Here is a 22,195-nt window from a genome sequence, read left to right as displayed (position 1 = left end):
AGGAGCTGGACAAATAAAACGCAACATTTTCCTTATGCAGACCAATTTCTGCCCTGACTCTGCAGATAAGCAGGTGCATGCACACACAGGCGTGCATGGGGCCACACATGGCCCTGCTCAGGCTTCTCCTGAGGGAAGGTGCAACTGAGGATGAGGGGACAGGGCTGCAGATGGCTTGCTCTCTGGACTCTGCTGCTACTTACGTTCCTGTATGCTGCTCTCCTGGGCCATGTTTTCTTTGCTCTTGTAAAATGGAAACTTTCGAGAGAGGCGGAAACTCTTTTTACGTTTCGTTTTGATCGACTGTGAAAGAACATGAAGATGGAGGGGAAGGACAGAAGAAAAAAAAAACAGAACAATGGATTTTAAAGCATGCAAGAAAAACTAAAATGGAGACAACGGTGAGCTACATAAAGACCATCTCTCACAAATGGAGTCTATGAGATTAAATGAAAGTTGATGTAAGAGGAAAATTATGTTTACAAGAAAATGTTGTAGGGATGGTAGAGGTTTCTATCTAATCCAGACTCGTAACACTCACTGGCACTTCCTGGACACATGCCCTAAGGTACCACTGACATACACAGAGTCATCTACTCCACATCTCTCTTCCCTCTACTGCTCCAGAAGTTCTTTGGCCTGTGAAGCTCATAGAGAAAAGGGGTGAATGGAAGGCCCTCCTGCCTCAGGTGGTCTGAAGGGATGTGGGAGGCCTGGGGCTGGGCTTCTTGGCTGGATGCTGTGACAGGGTCTATAGCCAGGGAGACACCCACAAGTGGCTTCATTTTCCCAAGCAAGTCAGCCTTCCAGACAGTCCAACTCCAACATATCTTCAAGAGCTGGTACCCAGGGGGAAGGAGCACAAACTAGCCGTGGACTTTAAGAGCTTCCTCTCTGCTTTCTGAAAAGCAGTCAGTGTTCTGATAGGACAGAGCCAGCCCCCTGAAAAAGAGATTTGCTTTTGTGTTCCCCAGTTCTCTTACATATCAGACTAAAGTCCAAGCTTCTCGCCCTTCTTCACCTACTGGCTGACTTCCTTGGGGATCCTCACTTACCCTGTTAGACTCAATCATCCCCGTCCTGGCATGAAACTTCACAGTTTTCAAACGAGCTCTTTCTTTCTTTTCCACCCTGTTTTGGAGTCAGAAAGAAGTCCTGTTACTGCCAGTAAATGGTCTCAGCAGTGGGTTGCAGCAGGCACAGCAGCCGTTTTTTGGCTCACTGAATGAAAACCATGTTGAGTACCAACTCTACCAAAAAGGAATCAAGGTACAAATGTTGCTCTCAAGCAACTTCTAATAGGAAAACAAGAAAGAAATACCAGCAAGAGGGTAGGAAAGGCCTTGCTCATGATCATGACGACTCACCTCTTCTTACTGGGGATCACACCGATCTGCTCACTTTCTCCATGTGGGGTCACAAGCCTTGCCTGCCACCACTCATCATCGGAGGCATTAATGACATGCAGAATATCACCGTAAGAGAAGCTGAGCCCCTGGCTTGGCAGGCAGCTGTCCCGAGTCCGATCATAATCAAACAGGGCCCTGAAAGGCACAGTGAAAGATGAAATAATCATCCAATCCTAAATGGCAAGACACTGGCACCTTGAAAAGATGGAAGGCCAACCCAAACAGCACAGACATAGCAGCAGCCTCACAGCATACTAGAAGGATGTCTCTAGGAGAACAAATCCTTCAAATCCTTCTTTCTGTGCCAAAGTGGTAAATATGCGCCCCCTTTCAAAGACACATCTCATTCTCCCAATAAGAAGCATAAAATAAAATATTTTGCAAACCCCACCTCCTCTTGGCTCCTGGATGCAAGAAAAAAGTCCAAAGTAGAATTTGCTCAGTAGCCCTCTCTCACCTACATAGGAAACTAGCTCTAGCAGGGAGCTTTCACAGTTTACAAACATATCTACAAAAAGTAGCTAAAGAGAGGACAAAAAATGTTAACTTCAATCGCAAACAATGACTGGTAAACACTGCTGAAACACAAAAGAAAGGGCCCTTGTTTCTTCGGGCAGCCAAAGAAAAAGCTAACACTGACATTGACCCACAGAATGGTAGGGTTGAAAAGAACCAATGGAACCCTAGAAGTCACCTAGTGCAGTCTCTTCCTCTTACATATGGGGAAACAGAGGCTCAGGGAAGAAAAATAGTTTGACCTAGGTCACACATCTAACCAACCTCAAACAGAACCCAGGTCCTCTGACAAGACATGCTGTTGTGACATGCTATAAATGACACAGAGTAAAGACATAAAAGGGAAAGTGGGAGAAGGTGGGGAGAGAGCTTTACCATCCAGGCTTGTGGAAAAGGATACCAGCTTGGCTGCTCCAAGAAGTCCTAGGAAATGGTATTGGAAATAAAGGTGTGGGGCAAATTTTGGAAGCCCTTGAATAGACCTGATCCAGTGGCCCCTGGAAATCTGAGAGGAGTGACACATCAAAAGAGCCTCAGGAGGCCAGGTGCAGTGACTCATGCCTATAATCCTAGCACTTCGGGAGGTCAAGGTGGGTGGATCACCTGAGGTCAGGAGTTCAAAGACCAGCCAACCAATATGGTGAAACCCCATCTCTACTAAAAATACAAAAAGTAGCCGGGTGTGGTGGCGCACACCTGTAGTCCCAGCTACTTGGGAGGCTGAGGCAGGAGAATCACTTGAGCCTGGGAGGCGGAGGTTGCAGTGAGCCGAGACTGCGTCACTGCACTCCAGCCTGGGTGACAGAGTGAAACTCCATCTCAAAAAGAAAAAAAAAAAAGTTTCTACTTTTCACATCCAGTGGAACCTGTCTTCATATGGGGTCACCACAAATGGGTGACTTCAGTGAGAAGTTTGTATTTTTCTACCTGCAATCTAGGCTGTCTTCTTCATACTCTCTGTTAATAGAGGTGTTTTCACACCTTTACACACACAGCCCAAAATCTAGTTCTAAGACTTTGACTTCTACCTGCAATACTGTGACCTTTGGCTAAGTTGGAAACTGCAAGTAAAACACACTATTTTACCATATGCAAGCCCAAATGAGATAGGATGTAGTAAAGCCATGAAGAGTGAAATACCCATCTACTGCTTAAAATTCTTGAAACAGAGGTCTTAAAAATCGGTGTCAGACGATTTGAAAATGAAAATACCTAAACTCTAAAAAAAAGCCCTTTGTTTCCCTCAATTTACACGCTCAAAGCAGTAAGGAGTATGGCAAAGGCCAGCAGATAAGGAGGTGCTGTCTGAAAGGTACATTCCAGGGTCTGTGTGACAGAATCAAAACTGAATGCATTCTCACTGTCTGAGTCCTGCATTTCCTAAAGCAAGGAAGACATTGTCAGCCACTCCTACTAAGAAGAGCATCATGAAGCAACCTCATTCTCAGTGACAATGACAAACACCGGATGTCATTATGGGTTTCAAAGATCAGAACAAATATAGTAAGGAAAAGAACAGAATTTGAATTAAACACAAATTAGTTTGGTGAGGTAAGGAAGGAAGATGTTAAAATGAATTAGGAGGCTGGGTGCAGTGGCTCACACCTGTAATCCTAGCATTTTGGGAGACCAAGGCAGACAGATTACTTGAGGTCAGGAGTTTGAGACCAGCCTGGCCAACATGGCAAAACTCAGTCTCTGCTAAATATACAAAATTTAGCCTGGTGTGGTGGCATGCGCCTGTAATCCAAGCTACTTGGGAGGCTGAGGCAGGAGAATTACTTCAATCTGGGAGGCAGAGGTTGCAGTGAGCCAAGATTGCACCACTGCACTCCAGCCTGGGTGACAGAGGGAGACTCTGTCTAAAAATAAATAAATAAAATGAATTAGGAGAGTTAGGATGAATTTGTATAAGATTAGAAGGCAGAGTTTACTAGTTGTAAGTTTAAAACACAAGATACATTTTAGCACTTTCCAGAACCATGTTTGACCTTTGGCAACTGCAGTAACAAGCTGAAGTATATAAGGTAGAGTTGATGTAAACATGTTTTCTCCATGCCTGGAATCCAGTTGTTTGTAATTTTTTAAATATCCGAGTTTCAAATAAAATGAATGTAACAGTTTACTTCTGGCCAGGTGTGGTGATTCATGCCTGTAATCCCAGCACTTCGGGAGGCCGAGGCAGGCAGATCAATTGAGGTCAGGAGTTCGAGACCTGCCTGGCCAACGTCACAAAACCCCACTCTACTAAAAATATAAAAAATAGCCGGGTGTGGTGGTGGGTGCCTGTAGTCCCAGCTACTTGGGAGGCTGAGGCAGGAGAATCGCTTGAACCTAGGAGGCGGAGGTTGCAGTAAGCCGAGATTGTGTCATTGCACTCCAGCCTGGGTGATAGAGGGAGACTCCATCTCAAAAACAAAACAAAACAAAATAATTAAAACACATACAGCACAAGCTAAGTAAAAACCAAAATAAACACAGATCAAAGTCAAAAAGATTTTGCCATTAGTTAACTCTGCGCATTGGGAATTGTACTAATCGGACTTGGTTTTTTTAACCACAGCATGTGTTCCTTTCACAATTTTCAAAAAACATTACGTCAATTACAAAAAAAGTGGGAAAACAGATATAATAAGCACTGGTTTGAGTCATTTACTTCAGACGAAGACCACGTTTGGCTCTAAGTTCCCTGGCAAACAAGGCAAAAAAGGAAGTTGCCTCACTCCAATTTCCCAATTAAAAAAATGGTTCCCAAGTCTATCTGGATTTTGTTTGATGAATTTATGAATGCTCAATGAATAAGAAATATGAAAAGGATAGACAATGGTTTTTTAAGCTATAGTTTTGTAAAAGACATAGAAATGTAGTATCTGAAGTTTGAGATTCTGAACTAGACTATTATTTGCAGTTGAGAATGCAAAAAAATGAACAAGAATTTCCTTTTCTATCAGTCAGAACTGCAAATAGAAAAAGAATATTGCAGAATGCTGGAGCCTCAGAGGTCATTTTGTCCAACTTTCTATTTAGTAAAGGAAATCCCTTAGATACCCTCTAAATTTCTTTCCAGCTGCAGTATTTAATGAGTCTGGGTCTTTCCTAGATCTTCTCTACCAGGCTAAACATTCCCAATTCCCTCAATAATCCCTTCTTTTGTCATAACTTTGATTTGTTTCCCAAACCCATGATGTGGATTTTCTCTAAATCTACTTTGCCCCTTTTTTCCTGCTGAAATTTTGTTTGACTAAGAGCTAGAAAACTTCCTCAAAGTCAATGAAAGCCAGGCCCAGATATGCAGATGGCCGCATCTAGAACTGCATAGTGAGTGACTCTCAGACCAGGGCTCTTTTATCTCAGAAGATTTCATAAAGCCTAAGTCACAGTCACATGTGTTTTTTTTTTTTTAAAAGCCAATTCTTGGCCGGGCGCGGTGGCTCAAGGCTGTAATCCCAGCACTTTGGGAGGCCGAGGCGGGTGGATCACGAGGTCAAGAGATCGAGACCATCCTGGTCAACATGGTGAAACCCCGTCTCTACTAAAAATATAAAAAATTAGCTGGGCATGGTGGCACGTGCCTGTAATCCCAGCTACTCAGGAGGCTGAGGCAGGAGAATTGCTTGAACCCAGGAGACTGAGGTTGCGGTGAGCCGAGATCACGTCGTTGCACTCCAGTCTGGGTAACAAGAGTGAAACTCCGTCTCAGAAAAAAAAAAAAAAGCCAATTCTTGGCCAGGCACGGTGGCTCACGCCTGTAATCCTAGCACTTTGGGAGGCCAAGGTGGGTGGATCACGGGGTCAAGAGATCAAGACCATCCTTGCCAACATGGTGAAACCTCATCTTTACTAAAAATACAAAAATTAGCTGAGCATGGTGCCACGCACCTGTAGTCCCAGCTACTTGGGAGGCTGAGACAGAAGAATCGCTTGAACCCAGGAGGCAGAGGTTGCAATGAGCTGAGGTTGCCACTGTACTCTGGTGGTAGAGTGCCTGGTGGCAGAGTGAGACTCCGTCTTTTAAAAAAAAAAAAAAAAAAGCTAATTCTCCACTCTGCTATGTGTGTAGAAAACATACTATTCTTTCACTATTTAAATACTTAGTCTTCTTTATGTGGAGTATGTGTTAGACACATGGGAGATACAAAAGAAAAGTTTATGGTCTTGTGGAGCTTACTAGCTGACAGAGGGTACAGTATACTAAGGATGCTGCAGCAAGAAGCCCAAAAGGAGGACAAACCAAGGCCTAAAAGGATTCACAGAGACTACAAATCACATCTAGTTTGGGGAAGCTGCAAGGAGATACTGCTTTTTGAATTGGTTCTCAATGAAGATTTAGGATTTCAAAAGGTAGAGCTGAGGAGAGGTCCTTCCAGCTAAAGGGAACAGTGTAAGCAAAGGTCTGGAGGCAAGAAGCCCAGGGTATTTTCAGGGATCAGCTGTGCATCCAAGTCTGGCTGGGCCTCAGAGAATGGCAGGTTGGGGCCTGACTGTGGACAGCCTGCACTGTGCAGCTAAGGAGTTTGACATTAATTTAGTATGCCTTATGGGACCAACTTCATTACTTCAGCTTTCTTATCCCATTATCAGGCTAAACTTTCATGTGGAAATTAAACCAGTAAAAGAGAACAGGCATACTAAAGTCAAACAACTTCTCCCATGAGCTATTATTTCATGTAATCAAAAAAAGATATGCAAATTAGACCTTAATTTTTTTTTAAAAAATATTGACTACTTTCCCAAGATCTTTAAGAAGTAGCTAAACTGTGGCCATCTAGCAGTGATAGTCTGTCTTAGGAACACCCTGGAATCCTAATGAAGTGACGAGGGCTGGCACCTTCTTACAAATAAATGCCTTATGGTAGGCCTGCTGAGAGGAAGGAGTACCTTTCTCCACAACACTGATATATCCTCTTCCTCCTCTTTTTATTCTTAGGGCAGGCACTAGAGAAAGTCAAGGCAGATATTCCCCTTTCAAATCAGGCGGAACCACTGTCTCAGGACAGAAATCCTCCACATGACATAGCAACCAACCATTTCAACCTGACTCAAAAATAGAGTGAGCATGGAAAAAAAAAAAAAAGCAAAACATATTTGTCTCTCAATACCTAAAGAAAGGCTGTAATTAACCAACTGCCACCCTGGTCTCACTGTGTGTTTGTGTGTGTGTGTGTGTGTGTGTACACACGCACGTGTATGTTTCAGCTTATCTGACAAGAAAATGGGAGAATAGAAGGAAGTCTCAGAAACTCCTTATTCCTTCTGCACTTAGATAAAAAGAATTTCACTGAGACCTCCAAGTTAGGGACTGGTCACACCAGAGGGAAACACTGTGCCATGAGAGAACAAAACTCATGGAAATATTACCATCCCCAGCCTGAAGTCACAGTGCTTTATATAAAGAAAAGATGATCTGCCCCCGAATATGTTACTCCTTAGTTATGGCCATGTACCTCTATGAAGCCAGGGAGAGCCAGACCCTGGATATTCCTGCAACTTTTCAAACAGCAACCCCAGGCCAGAAAAATATTACGTTATTTAAGAGCAAGGTAAATAGTGTTGCCCAGGGAAAATGTGATACATAAAAACAAAGTGACAGCAGGCTACAAAGCAGCTTTCCAGAGCCATCATACCACCAAGAAGAGCACATGCAACTTCCGGGGGATCTGCAGAGTTCTTGAGCTAATCTTCAGCACTCTAGCTTTTAAGGCTGCTGCCTGTCTCCCTAAGGGGAAAGCATTTCCAAAGGTCTTGAAAGACAATGTTGTTTAAGAGGTGACCTTTAAAAATATCCTCAAAGGGATGCATGCGCCCACCCCCCTCCACCCACAGGGATAATGCATGTGCTCTAGAGGACTTTGTCTAGCCTTCCTTTCAGCTGGGTCCTCTCTGCTGGATGCAAAAGCAAGAATATAACCAGCTCAGAGTAAACAGATTATCAGGCAAAAGTCTTTGCAGTTGAGATCCTAAATGGTGAGGTTTGAGTTGGAAAGATTGAGAGAAATTATAAGCACCTGGCACAGCCACCGTGCTGTCTTAGTGAACTAGAATGCAAAGCAAATGGTAACTACAAAGAAAACTGGTCAAGCAGGTTTCTCCGTGCAAAGCAAATGAGCATTTTAGCGCTACTGCCTCAAAGGCAAGGAGTTGCTTCTGCTAAAATAACCTAGTATTGTGCCCACCTCTCTACCTATGGCTCGGGTCATCTGTCTACAGCCTGAGATGCTCTGTCAGTCCCCTCACCCCGCTCAGCTACTCCTCTGAGGCCCAGCCCAAGTCTCTCCCAGCTTTGTGATCCTGCCCACTCCAAATTTCCTTCTTCCAAATCCATACCATATTTGCTACCACATTTGGCAGCAACCTTTCTTTATATTTTCTACTTATTGCTATTTAATTCTTGCAAGGTTTTTTTTGTGATAGTTCATATTATACCGCCAAAGTAAAGCCCTTTGAAAACTGAAACCATGTCTTATGCTCCATGTGGGATTCTGAATGCTTGTGAATGGTGGGTGAGACCTGGCTATAGGGGATGGAGAGTCCACAGAAGGCCCTCCCAGTTACTCCCTAGTTACTAACCCTGGGTGTTCCTTCCCATAGTAACTGGGGTCTAATATATCACTTTATTCCTGTGGCCAGAAAAGTACTGGATAAAAGGCACACATTATTTGACAACTAGGCAGTCAATCCCTTGCCCAGTCTGTATAAACCATGCAAAGAAAGTTATAAAGCAACAGTCACTCAACAGCCCTTGACCTTAGTGAGAGTTAATTTCCAGCAGCCTCTGAAGAGCAGCCTGACAGCACAAACCCAAGCACTCAGACAGGCACAGTATGGGTCAACACAAAAGGAGTGAACCAGGCCTCCCTGGTGTATCTTGAAGAAAGGTGAATGGAGAGCAGGTTAAGAGCACCTTTCTCCTTTATCTGTCTCCAAGTGTCAGGCCTTATGGCAATTATGATGTTGAAGAGGCATTCAAGGACCATTTAGCCCTCAATGATTGACTGTTTGGGGCTCACAGCACTTGCAGATGATAGGATGAGCTGAGGGATTATGAATGCAGGCCCAGGACTAGTGTTTGGGAATAGGCAGTTCTAAAAATCACTGGAGCAGGAAGCTCTGCCCCACTGTCTGGTAACCCTGAACACTTATATACATTGTTGTTGCTTTTTAAAATGCATATTATCATCACCCCCAAATTCTATCAGATAGTGAAGCCTGCCAGCATTTCCCCATTGGCATCTTAATCCACTATTGAAACTCTACTACAATAAACAAGACCAAGTCAGGCTCCACCAAGCACCACCCTGGGCAAAGCAGAGTATTTGCACAATTAATGTCTGCTTGTTGAGAGGAATGAGCATTCTCTAGCCTTCTTTGATGACCAAGCCAATATGTCTGACATTGTTTCTTGAATCAAGACTACAGATGCTCCAACATGATTTCCTTCCTAGAGTGGGAAGACGACTGAAATGGCAGATGGCCAGTCAGGAGGCCAGGATTCCCAAACTGCCTGAATGCTGCCCTGTGGCTGCAAAGAATGCAGCCAGGTTAGCCTGAACAAACTTTCAAAAGCTATTGCTACAACTGTACTCTTGAGCCTTTTGGCAACCTTTGGAGCACAAGGTCTTTCCTTTGTTCATTCAATAAATAAATTAAATACAAGTATAGAACAAGGTCATCCCTGGAACTCTAACCCAGTGTCTTTGTACTGCCTTCACATCAGAATGGCCTGAGTTAAACACCTACCCATCCCAACCTCGAGCAAGAAGTTCAAGAGAGGTTTATTTCTGTGGACTTTTCCAGGGGACAAGGCAAATTCTCCAGCAGAGCAAAACCCCTAGGCTGGGCAGACTGAGGTGCTGTGTTTATCCTGGTCATCTGCTTAAGAGATGATTCTAGCATAGTGAAGTGTGAGGAAGGGCCTTCCAAATAAGTTACTAATGACTTTAAAATCAAGTTTCATTTCCCAAATACTGCTCTCTTTCCTTCTTCCTCCTGCTCCCTGCTCTATAAACCCCATGTCCCCTGTGGTTAGTATAGCTGCAGCTCCCTAGGGTTTCACCTGTTAGAGCCTCTGTTGCAGCTCTAAGAGGGTGTTATTTACTTCAAAATAGCTTTGCAAACCCATGCACACCAAAGAGGGATAGACACTTAGGGGAGGGGAAGGAAAGCAAATAATTATGTTACAGGGGAAGCAACAGCAAAAGAATCAGAGGTGAAACCCAAACTGAAAATGGGTTCCCTCAGTTTAACCACCTGCTGCTTAATCTTTTCTGGGTAGATGGTGAACTGCCCAGAGGGCAGGGACCATACCTGCTGTTTCCTTGAATCTAACCCTGCAATTGTACCCAAATTCTCAGCCTTGTGCTTTACTGCTTTCCACACAGTAGGAGGTAAAGTAAGTGTGATGTTTATTTTTTATAATTTTTTTTATAGAGACAGAGTCTTGCTCTGTCACCCAGACTGGAATACAGTGTCATGATCATAGCTTACTGAAGTCACAACCTCCTGGGCTCAAGTGATCCTCCTGTTCACTTGATCCTACTCAGCCCCCTGAGTAGCTGGGACTACAGGTATATGCCACCATACCTGGCTAATTAAAAACTTTTTACTTTTTAAAAGTGGGGCTTGCTATGTTGTGCAGGCTGGTCTCAAACTCCTGGCTCAAGCAATCCTCCCATCTTGGCCTGCCAAAGTTCTGGGATTACTGATGTGAGCTGCCACACCCAACCTTGACTGCTTGTTAAAAACATGTATTTTCCCAAACCTGGTGAATCCAAAACACTAGAAAAGCAGGCTGGGATCTGAATTTTGACTAGCATTCCAGCTGATTCCTATCAGGAAGTTGGGGAAACACTGAAAGAACCACACTTCATAGAGCAACCAGCTTCAAGTTCTAGTTTTGGAATTTCTTAGCTGTCTAACTGGAGTTACAGTGTTTTCATCTGCAAAATGGGAATCATAATATCTACCCTGTAGCATTATTAAAGGGATATTAAAAGCCATTTAAAGAGAATAATGAAGGTCTTGATGTACAATAGGTGTTCCCTAAATGTTTGTTTCCCTTTATCCTGAAGACACTGAGGAACTAGTGACAGCTTTTGAGCAGATCATGTCCAGATTATTGCTTCACTTTCAACCCCCTCTGCAACACCCAGCCAAATGGTTGCCCAGACTCTTCTGTAACACCTTGAGTGACAAAAGATCGAATTTACTATATCTGGAAGCAGTCCTTTCCATTTTCTGACAGTTTTAATCATTAGCTCTTCATTTCTTATGTTAAGCAGAGATCTGCCTTGGGTGACAGAACAAATCTAATCCCTTTTCCACATGATAGGGTGAGGCAATTAACTTAGATAAGGAAAGTACATGCCCCTTGTTTGAGGAACTGAGAGGGCAGTTTTATTTATGCACACATCCAGCAAGTAGTTGATATGCAGGTGTGTAGCTCAGTCAAGAGATCAGGAATGTCATTTATACGACAGGATTTGAAACTGTGAAAATAAATGACATTGCCATTTCAGGGAGCAGAGTTAATGAAAGGTATCAAGGAATGGTAAGCAGGGTAGGAAGAGAACCTTTAAAGAAGAAAAGCAGGTAAATTCATGGAAACAAATGTGGTGAAGAGGTCAGAACAATGTCAGAGAACCAGTGAACCAGTCACTAAATTTGAAGACTAAGAGGTCACCCACCGATCCCTGATAGAGAGTCAGGCTTCTGCTCCCCTGGAGCCTTCCAGAGCTGCTCAGAGTCACACTACCACACAGAAGAGCAGACGCATGCTTCCTTTCAGGCTAGTGAAAGACAGGTGATTTGATGCAGCAGCAAGTACTCCAATATTTCCCAACCTGGATGTTGAGACAGGTTTCTCAAATAAGGCTTCCATGCTCGATCTTTTGGGGAAACACTGCCTATGCCTACTACAGTCCTTCCTGGAGATTAATCATAGGAAAGAGCCCCGTTTTCCTCTGTTTAAGCCTGCATTTGCACAACTTGCTAAACCACTGATTTTTCACATAATACTGATTAGTATTCTTGAGGAGCTAGTGTTTTCTGGCAAATAATTTGGCAAATGCAGTAAGCAAAAGGATATAAGACAATAGTTTATGAGATTATTGGTATCAAGGGATTTTTTTTTATGTTTAAGAATAAAAGAAGCTGGCGGGGTGTGGTGGCTCAAGCCTGTAATCCCAGCACTTTAGGAAGCCGAGGTGGGCAGATCACGAGGTCAGGAGTTCGAGACCGGCCTGACCAATATGGTGAAACCCTATCTCTACTAAAAGTACAAAAATTAGCCGGGTGTGGTGCCGCGCCTGTAATTCCAGCTACTATAGCCTGGGTGACAGGGCGAGACTCCATCTCAAAAAAAAAAAAAAAAGAATAAAAGAAGCTTAAATATGTTTATGTGCTGAAGAAAAGGAACCAAGTGTAGAGTGAAAGGCCAAAAACAGGAACGAAAGGGAAGAGAGAAAGCCAGGTTCCGATAAAGGGGTTAGCTTAGCAAAGGACCTCAGCTCAATGCTTTAGCCATAAGACATTAAGTCCCCTGATTAAATCTAGTGATCACAAATCGTTACTATTTTCCTAACCACATCTACTTTCCTCAGAGGATACAGATATTTATCTTGAGAAGGTTATGGGCAGATTATATAAACTGATTCACTAGAAGCAGTCATGGTCTCCACCCTCCCCGCCAGAGGTAAGCTGAATGTATCCCTAGCCTGGGCCAGAGAAGGGTGTTCCAGATCTGGAGCCAATGTCCCACTCCCCCTGCCCAGTCAGAGAGAACTGTAGCACAGGATAGGCAGAGAGGGGAAATCTAAAAATAAAGCTCTCCAAAGAAACTGTCTTGCCTAAAGAGCAGCTTCCCACGCACACTGGAGTGCCACATCTGCGGGGGCTGGAAGAATGGAACGGAACAATCCTGACCAAGTCATAAGCATTACCCATTTTGGGGGGTCGACAGCACATTTCTGATTTTCCCCATCAGCACCCCAGTATCCAAGCTGCAGACTGGGAGCAAGTGCTTTAGTGACAGAAACCAAAACTTTCTTTTTGGGGGGATTGGAAAAATGACCAGTCCTGCCTTCCTACCATTCTCCCTTCACAGTGGGAGGTAAGGATAGCAAATGCTTTCAACACACAAGGAGTGGAGTTGAGGATTCACACTAGATAAGATCGTGGAGGTTTCTAGTGGGCTTCAGGCTCAGAGATGGGCTCCCTCAGCTCCACTCCCTGCAGTAGAGTCAGGGACCACCAACTGAGGAAAAAGAAAAGCAAACACCATGAGAAAAAACTTCAGTTAGCATTGACATCCCTTTGCTATTATCAACTCACACCCCAAGGACAGAGCAGTTGTCACATTGCCAAGCAACTAGCAAGTACAACTTCCTGGCCAGGTATCAGAGGCCACTAGAAAAAAGTTCAGCCCAAGAGTTTGCTACAGCCCCACACCTAAGCATTAAACACAATGGAAAGCAATCCCCACCACCTTTCTCTAAGGGCTTTAACCTTGGAGAGATACAATGTACTTGGCACCAGATTTTAGAGTTTTGCCAAGATGCCAAAGCAGGAAGAAGGAAGCTATCCCTAATTCTGTGAGGAGTCCACAGTATTCTCTTGGCACTCCAACTCCCCAGGAGGTTTGTACTTTGACCAAACAAAGTATTATTATACTATGCCTCAAGGGTCAGAGCAGCTCAACCTCGAAAATATCTCGAAATAGCTTTCAGCAGCAATACACTCTGTGCTACTATCTGTTGCCTCCACCCCTCCTTCTTCCTAGGTCACATACACTATTCATCCCATGATTCATAGATATAGCAGACCAGTGCAGCGGGTAGTGAGAGGGGAATGGAATCACAATAAAACATCCAGAATGCAGCAGCCTGTCAGTTCTTTGGTCTTTTAAAAGAGACCCTTGAACCAGAACACTGCGATAGTTGGTATGCTGAGATAGAAATCCTGATGTCTATTATGCATACATGGAAGGGGATGGGGGGTGGCAAGTTTCCCCTCAAAGTACAAATTGCAAGCAAAGTAGTTTGAACATTTGACTGATATTTGAATGCTGACTAGCAACAATCAACCAACAGTCTTTTACAATTAGAGCAAACTGAAATTTTCCCATACTGAGTCATTCAAGAGCAAAAAGGAAGAAGCCAGCTCACAAAAGGGAGGAGATACTGACCATAAAATACACAACCTGAGCATACAGTGAAGACTGTTATTTTAGTACTGGGAGTACATACTCCCTAGCCCACTAGTCAAATAAGAAGGGCTGGGTTGGTATGGAGCTCTCCTCATCTAGCACAAGGCCTAGTGCTCTGAAGGGCAACTTACCTGACATACAAGGACCTCTTCTCACTTGTTCGGAGGGACCCAGACCCAGAGCTCATGCTGCTGTTCATCATTTGTTCTCTCAAGTCATGTATCTTCGATTCAAAGCGACTGTATTCTGTCAAGGAAACAAGGGAAAAGACAGGAAAAGAATGAACTCAAGGAGGTCCCCTGAGTTTGCATGCCAGGAGCCAAAAAAGCCAGAAGGCCCCTTGGCTTAAAAGCAGCCAGAGCCAGCCCACTCAGTCTTTGCTTTGATAAGCAAAGTCCCTCCTCCTAAGCACAGAAAGACAAACTTCTCTTCATCCCCAAACTAATAGAAGGAAAGAATGTACCTGAAAAGGGAGTAGCATTTGGGCATGTCAAATGCAAAAAGCTCTTATCTGCCTCAAAAATCTCACTGATCCTTTAAAAACATAACAACTGGAAAGAGGTTCCAGTGCAACCCTTTATAAATCTTTAGAGCCGACACTAAGGCCCAAGGAGAGCAGATGGGAAAGGAGACTTTCCCAAAAAGCGGATTGCAGAGAACAGATGGTCGTGAGATGCAGAGCAGAGGGGCTGGAAAGGACCTGAGGCCATTATATCATTGTTAGGCAAGAAGACAATTTTTTCAGGATGACTTTTTTGGCCGGGGTGAAGAGGGGTGATACTGGAACCCAGTACAGAGGTAAAAACAAAAAAACCTCACAACCATAACTACCATATGAGGAGAATTAAAGCTCTCCTGAGTCATTTCCCTTTTAACCAAAGCAGTAACATACATTAAAACATAAATTCTCCCAAACCGAGAAGTCAGCTGACACCTCTCACCTCCAAAATCATCTAGTCAGTGAGGTCATAAGTCCATTCCTAACCTTTTACCCCACTGAGACCATCACAACAGCCTGAAACAGCCTTATCACTGGAAATGTAATACAGGTTTATTCCCAGTTTAAGAAAACCTGATATAAGAAAATTAACTCTAGCTATACAATTATTATAAAAGGCTTTTCATATGGCTGCTTTGCTGTGACATTCTCCTAGGACATTTAAAATACAATATTCACACTTACCACACACAATTACACATCTTTCAGGCCTATAATTGCCGCATAAAATGGGGTATATCTAAGGCCACAGGCTGTGGAAATGCTAGAAAACAGGCACACTTCACTATGACAAGCTGGCTTTAAAGGAAGTCAAAATTTATACTAGGGGTTGAAGGTTGGGAAACTGCTTTAAAAAACACATTTCCAGGGGAAAAAAATCCACAAAAGCAATTTCGTGCACCATAGAGGGCTGGCAAGAAGCATCCCCACCTAGTCCGTACGACTCTACAGGAGAAAACAAAACACCTGTTCCAGCACCTGACACTCCCCTTCCCCCGGCAAAGCAACCGAACTGACCTTCAACTGGGTGTAAGGGGAAATGCTAAAGCCTAAAGGGAAGAAATGGAGCCCTAAGTCAGGCAAATAACCTCCTCTCAAAGCTTCTTTTGTTCACTGTGATATCAATTTAACCAACTGGTTAAATTAGTATGCTCTTTCATTCATCACACAGCGGTGTTATGGTGATTTGTCCTCATTACCTACTCCTGTTCCTGAAATCCTGGAGGAAGCAGTTAAGTTACTGACTCACCCATTAAATGTTGCAGCGGAGGGTAAGAGAAACAACAGCTGGACAATGCTCCTGTTCTGAGGGTTACACGGCAACCCATCAATATCAATGAGGTGCCCCAATCTAAAGGTAGGGGGTAGTGACCAATTTGTCACAGAAGCCCTGGACTGTCCTAGAGCACAGCAGCAGGCCAGACCACCTCTAGAGACCCCATGGGTACTGGCCCCACCCCAGGGCTCGGCCCTGTGCACTGGCTGGGGATTGTTTCTCATCTGTTCCTTTCTGGCCCTCCTCTGAGCTCACCGGCTATTGGGCAGAACCATGTGAGACAAAGATTTCTGACCAAGCAGCCCTTTATTAGGGGAAGATAAGTAAAAGAGAGAAATATGCATCGAACTGAGAACAAAAAAGTACATCCAATCTATCATGTTTTTCCCTTCTTGAAACTTGTTTATATATTCCCTTCTTTGGAATTGACTGCCCGCTGAACTCCAACTTAGCAGCAGGTCATGGCAGTTGCTTAGTAACTCCATTTCTTTAAAAATCCTTTAAAAAACAACCACCAAACCACCATTTCCTCAAAGCTCCTAATCCAAGGCTGATAATTCTGGGCCAGAGGGTCCACTTAAAATAGACTACAGAAAGAGAACAAAGCTATTGCTTTAAGGCATCCACTTTTTGTTTTCGCATGTGCTACTAAAATTTCAAGTTTATTAAATTGTGTTTTATTCTTTTTTTTTTTTTTTTTTGCCATTTGGATGATCCCTTTAGAGTTCCAGCTGCCCATCCGTCTCTGGCTTCTATTTGTAGAGTTATCTAAAGTCTACTAGGCGGAGCAGCCTTTGAATAAATAATTGTTGGGTAAATGATGAGCAAATTAGAAAACTATGTCTAAGTTGACACTTCTATTCTTAAACTAATAAACCTAATGGTTTATTTAACTGATGGCTGCCAGCTTCATTGAGGGCTTAGAAAGGTAGTTAAGAAGCATTCACATTTACTTTTGTTCCCAAGGTTAACTGTTGGGAGCAATTGGGGTTTATTATTTTTAAACACCCTTTTGAGATGTTAACAATGAACAATGGGCAGCTGATTAACAGACTTTGTATACAACAAAGAAAAATCATTCTAACAAAAAACTATTTATAATAGACTTAGATACTATCTCATCTTAAATATTAGAGGTATCATTTTCCCAGGAAAAAAAAACTTCCCTTGAAAAGCATCTCAATTCTAAGACTTTAGGACTTGCCAAGCTCCCTCCTTCCCTCACATTTGTCACTAACAGAGCCTTCGCAGCCAATGCTGGAGAGCATCTCCTAGGCCAAAGTCACTGCCTAGGAAGCCCACTTGACCAGCCTCTAACCCAGAGGGCCCACTTCAAAGAAGCAACAATTAATAGTATACTAAAATCTCAAGTCTACTACACTGCTCTTTATTTTTTCCCATTCAGATGAACCCAACTGTTTGTGACCCACAAAGATATCCATACATTCATCACCCTCTTTCCCTTTTCTCAGTTGCTAATCACAGAGAAACAAATGGGAGGGGGCACAATCAGAAGTCAGTACCAAAGAAGGGTTTCGCCCTAGTCAGTGACCACCTGGGAGGCCTATAAAAGATCAGGATTTGGCACCCCAACCCAGATACACAGAATCAGAACCTATTGAGCTGGGGCCCAGGAATCTGCATTTTAACAAGCATCAACGTGATTCTGATAAAGTTTGGAGCTGCTGGTCATAAGCTACAGAATTGGATCCTGCAGTGTCTCTCAAAAGGAAGGTGGGGCCAGAGAGTGGATAAACTCTCAAAAATAAAACTTGGCAATACAATTGCAAATCCTTCAGGAAAGGAAAGCCCTAAAAATGCCACAGTCCTATGTGCCTGCGAAGAAAGCTGATGAGTTTACACTTTTTAAAAATTCTGTTATCACTTCTCCAACCCACTACCCAGAAGATACTACTGTTGGTATTTTTAGTATGTGTCCATCCAGACTTACTTCGATGAATATATGGTTTATATACATGCACTCACAATTCACACACATGCTTTTTTCATTTTCTGATACATCATGAAAACCCATCTATGTTGGCCAGGCATGGTGGCTCACACCTGTAATCCCAGTACTTTGGGAGGCAGAGGCAGGCAGATCACTTGAGGTCAGGAGTTCGAGACCAGTGTGGCCAACATGGTGAAACCCATTCTCTACAAAAATACAAAAATCAGCCAGGCGTGGTAGCACACACCTGTAATCCCAGCTACTCATGAGGCTGAGGCAGGAGAATCGCTTGAACCCAGGAGGCGGAGGTTGCAGTGAGCTGAGATGGTGCCACTGCACTCCAGCCTGGGTGATAGAGCAAGACTCTGTCTCAAACAAACAAACAAACAAACAAAACACACAAAAAACCATCCATGTCAGTACACAGACCTCATTTTAATAGCTGCATAAGATTTAATACTGTGGACAGACCATAATTTATTTAGTCATATTCCAATTGATACACATTTAAGTTGTTTACAATTCTTAATATTACAATCACTGCTACATTGTAAATTTGTGGGTTTTTTTTTTTTTGTATTTTTTTTTAGAGATGGGGGTTTCACTAAGTTACCAGGCTGGTCTGGAACTCTTGACCTCAAGGAATCTACCTGCCTCAGCCTCCCAAAGTGCTAGGATTACAGGCATGAGCCACTGTGCCCAGCCTGCATTGTATATTTGTTTGAGCATTTCTGTTGCATAGATTCTAGAAGTAAAACTACAGGCTCAAAGTATATTCAAATTAAAATTTTTGATTGGCACTACCAAATTGAACCCCAACATTCTGAAACCTTTCTGACTGAGGAAAAACTGCTATTCCAAAGCTTCCAGCACTTTTTCTGTTTCTGAAGTAGAGGTAGAATTTACCTTTGAGGACAAATTGATCTTTTGTTTGGAGAAAAACACTTTAATGAGCCTTTTGGTTATACAAAAGTAAAGACTTTATTCTGGAATGGACAAAAAGGAGCTAAAATGTTCTCCGCATCATAATGGAAAAGGCGTCCTCTTGGTGAGTGGAGTTGCTGGTTCTCTAGGTTAGGCCTCAGTCCACAGGTCTTTCTCTTCCTCTTTCCTTGGCTCTGTTTAACCATGAGTTAAGATGCTGTTCCACCTACATGACACTATATCTACCTCTAGAATTATCTGCCTAAGCTGACCACATTACATCCGCCTCCAACTTGAAAACCAAGCCTTTTTTTCCCTCATGCCAAACCCCCATTACTGTAAACGACACCCCCTTTTCCCTGCATACAACCAGTGTTTCCTCAAATTTTGCTAATGTTTCTTCCTAATTGCTTCCTCAATCTATTTCTTTATACCTTTCATTGTCATTGCCTTACTGTTGATTTCGTGTCTTAATTTTCCCTTGACTATTTTATTATCTCTGGGCCACTGCTATATCTCCCTAACTGGTCTTCTACTGCCCCAAGGCTTTACAAATTGAAATCCAGTTTAGATTCTTATTTGAAAAGCTTTCCTAAAAGCATTAATTTGTAGTCCCCCATCCAAGTATCTATAATAACTCAATGGCCACTAAATAATTTTACTTTTAATACGTCAATTAAACTTTCAGGGACTACTACAACCATCCTCCCATCGCCCCAGCCTATCTATCCCACATTTTATTACACAGGTCTTCTTTTGAGCTAGCCTGCCTGTACCCCGTGAATACAACTTGTTCAGTGCTACCTGTTATTCTCCGCTTCTGAAACATTTCTCCCCTGCCTGACACTGAACAACCTTTACATCCTTCACCATCTTTCCTACTTCATCCCAGTAAGTTTTATTTATTCATTTATTTATTCAAATATTTTCTAAGTTTGGCTGCAGTGGCTCACACCTGTTATCCCAATGCTTTGGGAGGCCAAGGTAGAAGTATTGCTTGAAACCAGGAGTTCAAGACCAGCCTGGGCAACATAATGAGACAACATTTCTACAAAAAATTTAAAAATTAGCTGGGTATGGTGGTGCACGCCTATAGTCCTAGCTATTTGAGAGACTGAGGTAGGAGGATCACTTGAGGTCAGGAGTTTGAGGCTACAGTGAGCTATGATCACACCTCTGGACTACAGCTACGTGACAGAGCAAGACGCTGTCTCTAAAAATAAAAAAATTTTTACTAAATGTCTATTGTGTGTCAGGCATTGTGCTAGCTGCTGAGAATATAATGATAATCAAAATGGCCCCTAGAAATTACAGTTACAAAACAAACAATACACAATTGTGAAAACTGCTATGAAGAAAATGCTAAGAGAGAGACTAATAGGTGACTTAACCTGCCTGTGGGAGGGGGGTGGGGTTCAACAAAGGTTTCCCTGAGGAGGTGACATTTAAGCTGAGTCCAGGGAAAGGTGGTGAATAAAGCATGCCAGGCAGAAGGAACATTATGTATGGGTACAAAACGTATGGAACACAGGAATGTAAGGGGATACTGGCAGGATATCAGACTAAGAGGTAGGCAGGGGTCAGATCATACAAGGCCTTGTAGACTATGGTTAAGGTTGCTTTTTTTTTTTTTTTTTTTTTGAGATGAAGTTTCGCTCTTGTCGCCCAGGCTGGAGTGCAATGGCATGATCTCTCTGCTCACTGCAACCTCCACCTCCTGGGTTCAAGTGCTTCTCCTGCCTCAGCCTCCCAAGTAGCTGGGATTACAGGCGCCTGTCACCATGCCCAGACAATTTTTATACTTATAGTAGAGACAGGGTTTCACCATGTCAGCCAGACTGGTCTCGAACTCTTGACCTCAGGTGATCTGCCCGCCTCAGCCTTCCAAAGTGTTAGGATTACAGGTGTGAGCTACTACACTCATACAGGTTATTCGCTTTTATCCTAAGATAAATTCTTTCCTACTGAAAAGAAGCCATTGAATGATTATAAGGAAAGGAACAACATGATCAGGTATGTGTGTCACTTGGCTACTGTGAAGAGAATAAGTGCAATGTCTTATATCTACATTTAAGTTTCTTGACAGACGAGGATCATGCTTTCTATTTTTGTGTATCCTCCACAACCCCTAGTATAAGTAGCCCCTGCTTTTACAGCATCCAAACCAGCTAGACCTTCAGCCTCTGCTCAAACATGTCCAATACTGGGAAGCTCTCTAAATTCTTTTTTTTTTTCCGAGACAGGAGTCTGGCTCTGTCACTCAGGCCAGAGTACAGTGGTATGATCTCGGCTCACTGCAACCTCTGCCTTCCAGGTTCAAGTAATTATTGTGCCTCAGTATCCCGAGTGGCTGGGATTACAAGCGCCCACCATGACATCCAGCTAATTTTTTTGTATTTTTAGTAGAAAGAGGGTTTCACCACGTTGGCCAGGCTGGTTTCAAACTCCTGGCCTCAAGTGATCCACCCACCTCGGCCTCCCAAAGTGTTGGGATTACAGGCGTGAGCCACCGTGCCCGGCTGAGAAAAGTCTTTGGTTTAGTGCCATCCCTTCTGCCAGCTGGTCCTAATTTTTGTGTCTAAAACAGCATAAGACATGATGGGTTCCTTCCTTCAAAACTGTGTGAAGGAATAGTTTAAAGAAGGTCAAAGAGTTGGAAAAGCCTGGAACAACACTACTGAATAAGATGGGAATAGAAGAGTGAAAACAGGGGAAGGGGAAGTAATGGTAGGTTGCAAGCCAGATTATAACTGCTTGAGATATGACTTTTCTTACTAGGCAGAGGGAACTGCGTGTAAGTGTTCCCTCTGCCTAGTAAGAAAAACAGACAAGTAATACAATTAGAAATAGGTTTGAGGGAAAATTATTCCACGAGTGTAATACAGAATGGAGGACAGAGAGAGAGGTAACAGAGACCAGGAAGCTACTCTACTACTACAGACAATAATTATAAAAGCCTGACATAGTATAAGGGCAATGAAAACCGAAAGAAGAGACAGAAATCAAGAAATATGTTGGATCCTTCAAAAGTGGGGAAAGACAAAAAAGAAATATATTGGAGCCTGAAGGGAGAAAATTTGACATCTGATTGGATGTAGAGAGGAAGGATCAAAGGCAAAGAATCTAAGTTTTTTCCTGGGAGACACGGAAAAGGTGGGATAATATCATCCATAATGAACAATGACCATCATGTCCTCAAAAAGTTATGTCTTCTTCAGGCTAGATATTGTTATTTCCTTAACCATTCTTCAATGAACATGTTTCTAGACCCTTCACTGCCTCTCCCTTTTAAAATCTAGTGCTCGGAATTAGTAGTGATGTAATTTACTAAAATATAAGCTCCTTGATATGGTTTTTGCTTCCTTCTCAAGGTTTAGTGTGGCAATCTGCAACCCTGTTAAGTCAACATTTATTGAAT

General features: G+C 43.0%; 1 protein-coding gene across 6 annotated transcripts in view; it reads right to left on the bottom strand.

Annotated features, from left to right (window-relative positions):
* Window positions 1-22,195, bottom strand: part of DLG3 (discs large MAGUK scaffold protein 3) — a 60,143-nt gene that overhangs the window by 11,763 nt on the left and 26,185 nt on the right. For 4 of the 6 annotated variants that reach the window (XM_078362388.1, XM_078362390.1, XM_078362392.1 and 1 more), the window contains 4 exons: window positions 14,259-14,373; window positions 1,368-1,544; window positions 1,056-1,131; window positions 204-303 (listed from right to left, as the gene is read on the bottom strand). In XM_078362388.1, coding sequence (XP_078218514.1) covers window positions 204-303; window positions 1,056-1,131; window positions 1,368-1,544; window positions 14,259-14,373 — 468 coding nt within the window. The remainder of the gene's footprint in view (window positions 1-203; window positions 304-1,055; window positions 1,132-1,367; window positions 1,545-14,258; window positions 14,374-22,195) is intronic. The other 2 variants (XM_078362389.1, XM_078362387.1) reach the window with 1 other exon arrangement.

The sequence above is a fragment of the Callithrix jacchus genome, chromosome X (assembly GCF_049354715.1).
Source record: "Callithrix jacchus isolate 240 chromosome X, calJac240_pri, whole genome shotgun sequence".
NCBI classification, from domain to species: Eukaryota; Metazoa; Chordata; class Mammalia; order Primates; family Cebidae; genus Callithrix; species Callithrix jacchus.
Note: the sequence above shows the minus strand (reverse complement) of the source record. Positions and strands in the feature narration are given on the sequence as shown.